We start from the raw sequence: 13,334 nt of genomic DNA, 5'->3' as shown, positions 1-13,334 counted from the left end.
TTAAAATAACAAGGCGTTTGGTATTTGCTCGTTGATATTACGCTATTCAATTAGAGAAGACCGGCGTCGTATAAAATATCACTTTCGAGCCACGCATTCACTCTAATCGATAAAAATATAGGAATTCATTCATTTTTATTTTAATTCTATTATTTATATAAGTCATTGAGAGTTGCGCACTTATTCTGAATCACAAATTTTAAGGGGAGGTTGGCGGGGGATGATTTTATAGGGCCGTCAACCCGTAGTCGGACTTGATGACCGGTTGATTGGTTTGTGCGATCCCCACGCCGCATCCCGAAGGCGTCAGGGGGGACATATGCCCTCCCATATGCCCTGCCATACCTTGTTCCATCCCTGGATGCATACCCATGTGATGACCACTCATATTGTGAGGGTTTGACGTCATGCAATTACCGTGCGGCGAAACAGGACTCATGCTGGGATTGTGCTGCTGTTGCGATTGGTGCAAGTGCATGTCACCCATAATGTTATCAGTCACGTTTTCTATGCTGTCAGGCCTGCCATGATTGGAGTTTTTCTTCTTGTCTTGGCTGTTGGAGTTGCTTTTTGATCCTCTGCTTTTGGACGCTGGCGTCCCTCCTGCAGCTCCCCCTTTGGTCGTCGTCACTCCGGCCGGATTGGTTTTTCGTCTGACGTTTTTGGTGTTGGGTAGTTTGTTGTCTTTTTTCCACTTCATCCTTCTATTTTGAAACCATATTTTGATTTGTCTCTCGGACAGGACGAGTGTGTGCGCAATTTCGATTCGTCGTCTCCTCGTCAAGTATCTGTTGTAGTGAAACTCCTTTTCTAGTTCTAGTATTTGGTGTCTGGTGTAGGCGGTGCGTTGTCTCTTTGGCTCCATTCCGGGTTGATATGATCCGTTCGCTGAAACAATAATTAATTCTGGTTGTAGTGATTGGTCGATGGTTCTAAAATTTGGTTGAATGTAACGCTAGATGATGCGTGGAGTTTTATAAACATAATAATGCATTTGAATCTACGGCGAAAGTTTATTTGAATCAGTTAGTTTTTTTATGTAAAATTCATAGATAGAGAAAATAATGATTATTTTTTTAAAAATGTATTTTTCCACAAATGTACAGAGCTATAGGTTTTTCATTTGAAGAAGTCTTATCTATTAATTACTTGTGTATGTATTGGAAACAAATGCGTGTAAATTGTATACCGGTAGAAAAATCATTTAGCCAGCAGTAAATATCTACATATTGTTCAGTTTTATTTCATGGTACAAATGTAGACGAAACATAATAAAAACCAAAATTCATTAATTAATTACTTTATATTTTAAGATAAAAAGTATAACGAAAATAAAATTTAAGAAATAAAAAAAATTATGTGGTCTTTTTTATTTCTTAAATGTTATTATTTTTTGGTATACTTTTAATTTGTTTTACTTTTTATATTAAAATATGAACTAATTAATTAATAAATTATATTTTTTATTTTATGCTTACATGTGTACCATGAAATAAAACTGAATAATATGTAAGTACTGCTGACTAAACGATGTTTCTGTCGGCATACAATTTACACGCATTTGTTTCCAATACATACAAAAATTAATAATAGATAAGACTTCGTGGACTAAAAGAACTATACAAGTATGTATAATATTATTAATAGGAATTATTAGATTTCTTTAAGTTGATGTCCACGTCAAGTTTTTGTAGGTGAATATTAATTCGTTTATAGTAATTTATTCTGCTTAAGATGTTTAGGTACATACATATATACATACATACGTATAAATACGTATAGATACATATATTTAAGTATAATATATAATACATTTATTATTGTTTATCATCTTATCAATCGATTATTAAAGTACATATGTAATACTGATTTAATTATTTTAATAGATGAATTTATTTAATATTCTAGAATCTATGAAAATTTGCGTGTAGGTGTGTATTAAATGTCTAAAAAACTATGTAAATTGTTATGTTACAGCGGACAGTTACAGTTATGAGCAGACCAATTTTGCACCGTTCATTGTTCATCGTTCGCCGTGCATTGTTAATTTATGATGAACCTTTTTTTTGCACTCTTTTGCTTTGTAGTTTGCCGTTTCATGGAAAATAGACCCAAAACGCCTGTTTCCTGGAAAAAGTACGCTTCCGGTCCTACCTCTATAACTTATGTAGTAGATACATATTTATGATTTGTAATAAAAAAATTATTGTGCTGTAATTTATGTAAATAAACTATAATATAATACTATAATATAAAACTCTTAATATAATATTATAATTATAGATATAAGTATTTATTTAATCATAAAACAAAGAAAAAGACTTTGAATGATTAAAAGAGATTAATTAACAATCGTCATGCGACGGAAATTGATGGCTACCGAGTGGTAAATGAGCCATCGCCGACTTTCATTGTTTCGTACAAAGTGAATCAAGCGATTTAATGACTCTCGTAATGGCTTAATATTCGACGTGTAAAGTGGACGAAAAAACGCAATACGTATATTTTTCAATTAGACGAGAAGCGAGTTAATGAAGTGCTCTCTAGGAAAATTTGTACATTTGACCGCGTGCATATATACCTCGTTTTTATATGTTTTTTTGCGTCAAAAGGTTGTGTGGGGGGTTTCGGGATATATTTGAAATATTCGCCGGCGGTTTTTGGGAAAGCCGAAGAATGTGAAGCGGTGGACGTGATTGAAAAGTCGGGTATTTTGGGTGGACGGGTCGGTGGTTGAGTCCGATGGTACGTGCGAAGAATGCTCAGGAGATCTGCACACTGGACCCCGAAGTATTTTACAAACAATAAAGTTCATGCATATACATACATACATTCATATGTATGTAGTTTTTACGTATAAAAATACTATATTATTAGTGATGTGTAGTTGTTTTCGTAGGTAAATGCTACATATGTTCATTATTGTGTCCATCAATTGTTATATTATTGTGTCGTTCAATCATAACTAAAAAGTTGGAAGATGGTGCAAAAATTGTTAACGTTTGGAAAATTATTGACAAGTACCTACTTAATTGAATTTTGAATGGGCTAAAATTACAAATAAGACTTTTTAATGGTCGTCAATTAAATAATAAAACAATGGTTCATAATTAATTATTTCTAAGATCAATAATACCTATATGTATGTATATAAAAAATAATTGTTCTATTTTGATTGTTCATTCCAAGTTTTAAAATTAATCTGTGAAGTTTTTACATCTAAAAATAAACAGTGTTCGATTATGATTTACTATTATTATTACATAGGATTAACCTGTTGATTCACCAGAAATTTGTTTTATAAACATACATACATATGTATATTAAATATGTATATATATATATATATATATATATATATATATATATATATATATATATATATATATATATATATATATATATATATATATATATATATATATATACATATATGTATATATATACATATATATATATATATATATATATATATATATATATATATATATATATATATATATATATATATATATATATATATATATATATATAATATTGTTGAATAAGATTTTTTCCCAATACCAACATGTTTTTAACGGATGTTGTGAATTATTTAATTGGATTTCTGAACATTTTTTATTTTGAATATTTCAAAATTTAATAATGAAAAAAGCTTGTAAAAAGGAACAATATTTTGCTAATTATTTATGTGATAAAATGTTTCAACGTTTGATTAACGTTCACTATTTCAAATATTAAAATCAAATTGAGCATCTGCGTCTCCGATTTCAGTAAAAAGCTTTATTTAGGCACTTTAAATAATGAATTTAACTTCATGTACTTATTCTTTGTTAAATCTTTAACTGTAGATATATATTTTAACTAATATGTATTCTATTCTATAGATAAGTAATAAATAAATCGATTAACTTTAATTATAATATACATAGAAGTTTTTCTGAAACATTAAAATAGTAAAGATTTAATTAAATATTTATTTATTGATTTTAAACGTTCATTCCTTTTATAAATAACCCCTTTATATTTACAACAAGTGTCACAAAATTGCGGCTCTTTGCTTAAGAAGTTTAGAAAATATTGTATTATTTATCATCTACTATTGAAAATGAAAGGTCTATATATCACAGATACCATTCCATTATCAAATATCACTTTTAGGATTTGCGGTTGGTGATATTAATTTATTTAATGTGACACAAAGCGAACAGCGAACAATGGGCACCAAAAGAAAGACCACTCAAAATTATAAATGCGTTTCATTTTTTTTCCTAACTATATCTATTTAACAACACTGAGGCTCTTCGAATAGGCGTAGTAGAAGCACGTCGCGAAAAAAAAAACACATTCGTCGCATAAAAGGGTCTCCGGCGCAGATTGATAGCGGCTCGTTATAGTCGAATTTGGAAAAAAGGACTATTTAAGGATAATGAGTGAACATTAGCGCGCACAATGGCGAGACCCTCGAAGCAGAGTCTCCCAGGAGTCTGGCAGCTTTTGTCGGCCTCCGTGATACAAATTGCCGACGATCAATAACCGGAGCCGTGTTTGTTGTCCGCGTTTTGTTAGACTAATGCTGTTTTGACATTTTACAAATATCGCCAAAACACACTCGAAAATGTATGCACCCTTCGTGTATGTCTACGCATCCTGTCGTTCGAATTTACACGGTATTCGAATCGCTCGCCGCGAGACAGATATCTCTACAAAATAGACGTCTGATCGATTGCACTCTGGAGGATCGATTCTGGTTCTGTTGGTATGTCACTGCGTGTGTGTGTCGTCTGTTGTGTCGTGGGAGATTGTCGATCGATTAATCTTTTAAGTGGTACTAAGTAGATATAAAGTGTAATAATTGTAATGGACTACGTGTGTGGCTGTTGAAAATTCAATGTCATCCATTATTTTTAATTTATTCGTATGTATTGATTATTAAATTTTATTTTTAAACCTCGGTTTATATGATGATATAACGGAATATCTTTGTTTTTAATAGATAAAATATTATGTTTATTACTATCATGATTTTTTCTGTTTCGATTGGGTTGTTTGCTAAAAACTAATTTTAGCTTAACGCACTATTATGTTTATAATGAGAATATATAATAATAAATAATTATATATAACACGTATTATAGATAAAATATTGTTTACAAAATAAAGCCATGGATACAATATTGAGAAATTTTGAAATATTAAAATTAAAATTGAAATAATTACATATGTACATACATACATAGGTTTGCAAAGACAACTCATCTCATTGTAGTACAATTTTCACAAAAATAAATTAATGAATCATAAAATTGTTTGTAAGTAAAAATAATACAGTAGAAAATTTTAGAATTGTTTTGGCTTATTTACTTGATTCACATTGAAAAAAATAAACAGGCAATGTCGTGATCACCAAAGTATTATTAATTTGAGCTAAATTTCTTTTGCGCTGAATATGTAGCAAATACATACCTACATTGGATAAACACTTGTTGTTGAATAAGTGAAAAATGTTTAGTAGAAATATTTTTTTCAATGAGATACATATGTACTTAAGTTTATATGCATGCTAATTAATTATTTTTTAAATATTTCAGTTTCTTAGTAAAAATATTTAAACAGATATGTATATGTAGGTATCTCTCATATAGATATATCTATTGATTTTGGAATCAATAAAATTTATATTTGCTGGTAGTATTGTAAAATTTGAAGTGATAGGAGAGTAATTATTGACAACATAATACAAAGTATGTACATATGTACTATGCATATAATGTGTGGAAAATTTGAAAATTTTTACTTTATGAGTGTACCTACACGATTTTGAGCTACATATGTAGCTATTTAAATTCTACCTTATCATTTTTTTTTATTTTCTTATTAGGTATGTAAGAGATTTTAGATTGATTACTTAAATTAAGTTTTTTTTAGAAAAAGTCTCAATTGGTTTCCTATATCCTTCTAGAGTGGACAGAATAGATAACAACAATTTGGTGAATAGAATAAATTTTGGTTGTTTTATTTTTTTTGTTATTTAAAGTAAAAACTTTAACCTAAGTCAGTATCATTGCAAAATAATTAGTTTAATTAGTAAAACTAAAACAGTGCAAATGAATATGTAATGATATATAAAATCAATAAAATACATTTTCAACTATAGTATTAAAAGATGTATGTATGTATATACTATTTTTATGATAAAAACACAATAAGCTTCAATTAACAATTAGTTCATTTAATTAAACGTAAAAAGATAAGAACTAAATTACTTAATTTGTAAATCATATATTTCTGATTATAAATCGGGATATTTATTTTTGGTTCGAGTTTTTTCATGGTAAATTAAATAAATATATATCTATGTATAGGCACACCGAGTAGAAAATATAAATATAGTATAGTGTCTTCAGGTTTTTACATCCTAAATAAGATGAATCATATACCTACCTATAATTGAAGTACCTACTCGGGCACCTAAAATGTTTCAGTAACATTATCAAATTTAGATTAGATATTAGAATTTACATATGTGTTTAAACGTTTAATAAGATTTAAACCTATTTTTGAGACATTTTTGAATATTTGAATATATTATCAAGTTTAATAATAAATAAAAGTTTTAATAAAGTTTTTAACCTTAAGTTACTCAAATATGCGAAATTTCATAATTATTTTATATCAAAGATAATTTATATTTTAAAGTTAATTTTCTAAGCAACTTTGAGGTATGAAATTTTTGACACATTTTGGGGTATGAAATTTTTGACACATTTTGGGGTATGAAATGAGAATAGATATAATTTAAATATTTTTTATCTTACCAACACCCGCTACATGGATTTTCTTCATCCAAGGGTAAATGACTCTGTCACCGTTTTCGGAACATTCGTCATCGTCTTCTTCTTCGAGATCGGGACTACCGTCCATCATGAGGCGATCCTCATCCAGTTCGGAGCGTCCGTCCAATGACGCCGTGTCCTCCAACCGCAGCCTGAGCTCGTGAAGCTGCTGACCGGCCGGCGCAGCCTCTTCGATCCTCCTTTCGAGTCTAAGGCCAAGTTCGGTGAGTCCCGGAAGTCCTCCGGGCGTCGCAAGCCCTCCGGGACCCGGTTCGAGATTTCCTGCGGGTATTTCGCCGGCGGGAGGATGCTGCACCTGCTGAGGGTAGTAACTGTAGCTTCCGTACCCCGTGAGGGGCAACGGAGCCCCGTACGGCGTACTCGCCGGCTGATGATGATGACCATATCCATATTGATGTAGGTGATGATGCTGCGGATGACTGAGGTGGTGGTGAGCTTGGAAGAAATCTCCAGCTGGGTTGGGTATATAGTCCCCTTGACTATACTCCTCGCTGGGTGGGAATTTTGGATCCGGCTGGAGGTGTTGATAGCCACCCCCACCGGCTGCTGGCATGAGGAAGGAGGACATGGCAGGGGGGTCCTGAGGACCCCGCCGCCCCCAACCCGACGTCTCGACGCCAGCCAATCACGAGCCGCCGCCTCCCCCCGGCATACACAGACACGTGCGCACGTGCACCCTTATATCCAATTCACACTAAGCGTACACACACATCTTCCACCCCCCCGAAAACAGTACGTATACAAAATCAACGTTGAAAATCCGATCACAATATCAGCGTCATTTTACGAATATCATCTTCAGAATGACTAGAAAACAAACGTCGAATATCTTCCTCGCGTTATGTTCGCTGAGTGCGTGATACATGAATGTGTCGTCGATCTATTTATCGATCACATCCGCTGAGTGGCGGTAATGACGTGCGTTTTTTTTCCTCTCAGCGATAACGCTGTAGTATTTTATTCATTGAACGATTATGTAGTGTAAAAACGTCAAGGTGAGCTACTCAAGTTGCATTCAAAATAAAACGACCGTAACGACAACAATGATTATGCGCTTTACGACGAAACAGGTTCACAGGCCAACGGTCTTCCAAACTATGACTTGACAATAATTATCACGAAATACTTTTCCCACTCGCGAGCGCACACACTTCGTCCTTTTTCCACGCGTCGAAATCGAAACAGTCATATCACAGATTTGAATTAAATGAATTTAAAAATCACTGCTTTATATTTTTAAAATCTTAAAGTACGCGCTTTTCAATTGTTTCGTGCGTTGCGGGCCAATTGTCAAAATTTCGCGCGTAAATTGAATGTGTTGTGCGCGAGACGTGGTCGCTTGTGCAGCGCTTGTGAACGATTGATGGCGTCTCGTCCAATCAAGGATCCCCTCTCTGCGGTAACCCCGCCCCTGCCAGGCGCGTTTCGCTTCAAGACCGCCGTCGATTTTTAATAAAGCGCCGCGAAAAAATAACCGGTTGCGCAAAACTCGCCTCTAACATCATATGTTACAGGTGTCATTTTTCTACGCGGCAATGGTTAACACCGCCTGTTTGTGTCTCGCTTGCACTTGTGGTTAGACGCGGCGCTGCGAGGATGTGCCGCGTGTGTGTTCTTCTCTTAGACGCGGCGCCGTGCTGCCTCTGGCTGTCTCTTTTGCACAAATTGGTTTGAGCGCGCGTTAGAGCGAGATAATGTACGTTATTCAATGTTTTGTTTTGCGTTCGGGATTCGACGCCGTTTTTTTTTAATTCTTTCGCCGTCGAGCGAACATCGTATTTCAAGAAAGCTGCCGAGTTTGAAGTGGAGTAAGTTGGACAATGAAATGACAGGGGATGAAAGGAAAACTATTAGCTTCCAATACGTTTAAAAATTTTCAATATATTTTTTTTTTATTTGTATTTAATTCTTCGGATTTTGAAAACGAATCGATTTATAATTTATCTACTCATAACTAATAACTAATCGATTTTTAAGCACGCTAAATATAATAAGGTTGCTGGCAGGTATTTTAAATCCAATGAATCGTTTTTACTATGCTTACAGGATGCGTTTAATGTATTCGGAACAATGTGTCATTTAATTTATATAAAATTGTGTAATATATAATAGATATACATGCTTTGCAATATAGAGAATAACAGCAGCAAGTACTTAGTTGAAATGAAATTATCCGCTATAAATTTTATCATTGTTGAATATCCATAAAATATGCCTACAATTATCATAAAAACATGTTTTCAATAGTATAATTATTTTGTAGATTTCAAATTCTGTTTAAAATACATAGGATGTAATTAAAAATGTAGGTATATAGAATTTAGATAAATACACGCATGAAAATAATAAAAATAGGTACTACATTTAATGTTACATGTTTTATTTATTTTTTAAATGTCAAATTTTTCTTACTCTATTAAAACTACATATATCTACAGAAATTATTATTAGTTGCTTTGTAAATTTTTAATTTTTTTCAAATTTTTCTTTTGGTTATGTTAATGTTGCACTTTTACTAAGTAATTTTTTTTCTTAAACTGGATTCGAAATAAATACAAGTTAAAAATATCTTTAGATAATACTTAATTAAAAATAGTTTTAAAGTTTGAAATTAATTATTTATGATATATTTTCCATTTAAGTAAGTATTTACTTTAACCTTGAATAAGAATCTCGTGAGTATACGTAAATACATATTTACTATTCATTTAATTGGTTTAAATGTTTTATATAAAATGTTATGACACTTTTTAAAACTGTATTTAAAATAAATTGAAGAAAACATTAACAAGTTAAAAAAAGTCTACAGGTGATACCTAATTGAAAATAGTTTTAGAGTTTGAAACTCATTATTGATTGTTTTGCGTATTTACTAAAACCCCAAATAAAAATCTTGTGAATATGCGTAGATACATATTATGTATGTAGGTACTTCCTATTAATTTCATGGATTTAAATGTTTTATCTAATTGTATCAAGATATTACGGCAGTTAATGTGTTATTTAGTGCATCGTTTGGGTGATGACGCATAGAAGAGAGACGGACAGGAAAGTGTGCATGATATATGAACGTCTTGATTGGCATGTTCGTGTATGGAACTGTCTATAGCATTTATGACATATACGTGGATAAATGTGTAACATAGACCGGAAAGTTTGAAATGTTTTCATGGAATTTTCGAGTCTTATAATTGGGCGGACGCTTAACCACCTATTTATCTATATTTAAACACCACTCATTCTCAAAACATAATTTAGTGCATATGTAATATTGGGAACGTGGAAATGAAACAAATCGACGAGTTGCGTGCGCACCATGACCAGCGCAACAGTCCGGTAGTATTATAGGTACGGTGGCGTCGATACGCCTATCTCTCTTATCGCGAACGCGTGCTCTGCCGGCTACAGCTACCGCCTCTAATTAGCTCTCGCCCGGCGTCAATGGAGTGCCGTGACGCGACAAAACGTACGTTCGTACGCCCGTCTCATTGTTGTCCCCGGACGATGGCGACGACGCAACTTTTTCATTTATACGTAGTCGCTGGTTTTTTTTTTCGGACTATCTTTTTTCATTTCGTCATTTGTTATATTGGCCGGTGTGTGCGCGAGAATTCAAGGTCGGTGTCCGTTATGTGTGTGGACTCGGATGAAAACGAAACCTGACCACGAATGTACATAATTGACGGTGGATGACATGCAATTGTTGGATGTGTGTCGATTGTGAGGTGGTTTGAATCTGTACGTAATGGTCTACACACACTCAACAGTTTTCCGTGATCTTTCCAAACAAAACATCCTGCGATTCGTGCTTCATCTTCATCTCCCACCAAAGGGCGGCGACGCAATGTTAATAGATTGATTGGCAAGATTTCAGTGTGAGTGTCACGTGTGCTGGGAAAATCGGACTTGGCTCTTTGTTGTCAATTCGGTACGCGAATTAAGCGTGGAGTTCATTACACATGTGTGTCCGTCAACAGAACAGGATTAAGGTTGAGAACATTAGGAAATTGTGCAGGGTAAATAAACTTCGCACTATTATGACTAGAGGTAGGACCGGAAGCGCGCCGTCTATTGTTCCATTATTGTAAATGCTTTGTAAAAAAGGTTCGGCAAACCTTTAACAATGCATTTACAACATGTGAACAATGGACAGCGCGCACTGGGTCCACTCTTTAATTATGACTTTATGAGAATGAATTCAAAATTACCTACCTATATAAACAAATCGCTTAAGTATAGAGAATGTTAAAATATAGGAAAGCCAATTTAAAAAAAAATTTGTACCAGTCAAATTTAATCATATTTACCTATAAGTACTCACTTATACATACACGAAGTGAGTAGGTGCTGTCATCCAACAGGTTTCCAGAAACCGATTGTTAAAAATCCGAAGTTTCTGGAAAACTGATTCAATATAAAATTTCCGTAGGTTGTGTTAAAAATGCATTACAACTTCGATTTAGAATTATTAAAAAATCAATGAATTTAAACTGAATACAGTCTGTCTTGAACAGCAATTTTCAACAAATTTCGCTAATAATAAAAGAAAAATAAAATTTTTTTCAAATGTAATATGAACTTGGTATATTTTGGGAAAAAATTCCATGTGGCGCTTAATAATCATATTCAATAAGAAATAAACTGTGCAATTGTTCTATTTTCACTAGGCCATCCATATTTTTTGGTACTTCGTATAAATTCTATTAATATTAGCATCCACTTGATGAAAAAATTCTCCAATGGCGCTATTTTTAAACTTAATTAGTATACATAGGTATATTTCATTATATTTTGGTCCTCTGCAAACGTATCTAATATATAATTTGGAAAGAGACTTTTTATATATGTATATATGTATGTATGTATGTATATAACCTTCGTTCGTTGGTTCATAGACGACAAATTCGATTTATTTATTTTTTCGATTCATAGGTACCGTTTTGATTTTTTTCGATTCAAAGGATCAGAAGTCCCCGGGGGCGAAGGCGCCGAGGGTCAGGCACCTCCGGGGGCGAAGGCGTCGATGGCTCAGGCACCTCCGGGGGCAAAGGCTCCGGGGGCGCAGCTGCCGAGGGCGAAGCCTCTGGGGGCGAAGGCTCCGGGGGCGCAATCGCCGGATTCTGGTATATATATATATATATATATATATATATATATATATATATATATATATATATATATATATATAATTTTGAAAGAGACAGTATATGTATATGTTTGTTTGTTCATGACAGTCAATTTAATAAAAAAAATAAATGAGTATTCAAATAAATTTATATAAAATAAAACTATTCAAATAAATTTAATAAAATGTTTACTATTAGATTAGTCCTGTTTAAGTGGCTTATTTGGAGTGACAGCTGCTTAAGACAATATTTAATTGTCCAACTGGGAGTTGATCTTCCCACTTCATCTCATTCCTGAGGATCGTGATCGTACTTCCGTTTATTTCTAGATTCGGCCACACTATAGAAGAGCTTGTCGCTGCTCGTATTTGGTCAGTCCAATGTGTCGGGGATTTACCTATTCCTCTTCTTCCATCCACACCACTGACCACAGCCAGCTTTTCCAGGCTCTCCTCTCCTTTTCGTGCTATGAGACCGAAGAACTGGAGAATGGATTTCAGGCAGATCGTGGAGTCTGTCATTTCCTCAAGAATGGATACATTCGTATGTATGTATGTACATATTGTACATATATCGGTCCGTGGGGTTCTTAGCAACCGCCTCCAACACCATATCTCAAAAGCGTCAATTCTTCTTCGTCGGCTGATCTTAGTGATACTATTTTCATATTAAAAATTCTAAATACATAGATACATATGTATGTATCATACTTATTGAATGAAAATTTTCGACATTAATAACAGTCCAATAAATAATGGGTTGATAAGGGGGTAGGTGTAGTTTTCAACTGTCTTCGACTCTTTTGGAGTGATATATTGCTTAATTATAAATTTAAATTTTCGGGTGCATTTTATGAAAAAGTTCAAAGATTAATAAAGGAAATGCGCTTCAAAAGGGGTTGAAAATATTATGGTATATACAAGTGAGTTATTAGATTTACATAATGGCTATATTTGATGCAGTTGTAATTGAAATAATTGCTTTTGTTGAACCTAGTTTTTTTGAACGATACGATGTCTTAATTACCTTAAATAGCATGCTATGTAATGCTATTTAAGGCGAAAGACTACAATTGAAAATTTCAACAAAGTTTGTACAGGGATGAGTTTGGATAATCATACAAATCGTTTAAATGAAAGAATTACGATCAAGTATGTAGAATTTGCCGAGGAATAGTATTTTATTTATCTTCTTTAATTTTCCCTTAAATATTAAACGGTCTGATAATATAATATCGACACATGAGAACATATTTCCATTAAAATTTTGATCCAATTCATACTTGTATGGGGGCGTGTTATCTCAAAATATCTACCTAGTAATTACATCACGGCATGCCCCACGACACCCG

General features: G+C 33.2%; 1 protein-coding gene across 1 annotated transcript; it reads right to left on the bottom strand.

Annotated features, from left to right (window-relative positions):
- Positions 1-218: 218 nt before the first annotated feature.
- Dfd (homeotic protein deformed) lies at positions 219-7,425 on the bottom strand. Its single transcript, XM_077431928.1, has 2 exons — positions 6,819-7,425; positions 219-888 (listed from the first exon to the last, which is right to left on the bottom strand). Exons 1-2 carry the CDS (start codon positions 7,423-7,425, stop codon positions 227-229), a joined length of 1,269 nt encoding a protein of 422 aa, XP_077288054.1. The 3' UTR covers positions 219-226.
- Positions 7,426-13,334: the final 5,909 nt, after the last annotated feature.

This window comes from Arctopsyche grandis, chromosome 6 (assembly GCF_051622035.1).
Source record: "Arctopsyche grandis isolate Sample6627 chromosome 6, ASM5162203v2, whole genome shotgun sequence".
Classification (NCBI taxonomy): Eukaryota; Metazoa; Arthropoda; class Insecta; order Trichoptera; family Hydropsychidae; genus Arctopsyche; species Arctopsyche grandis.
Note: the sequence above shows the minus strand (reverse complement) of the source record. Positions and strands in the feature narration are given on the sequence as shown.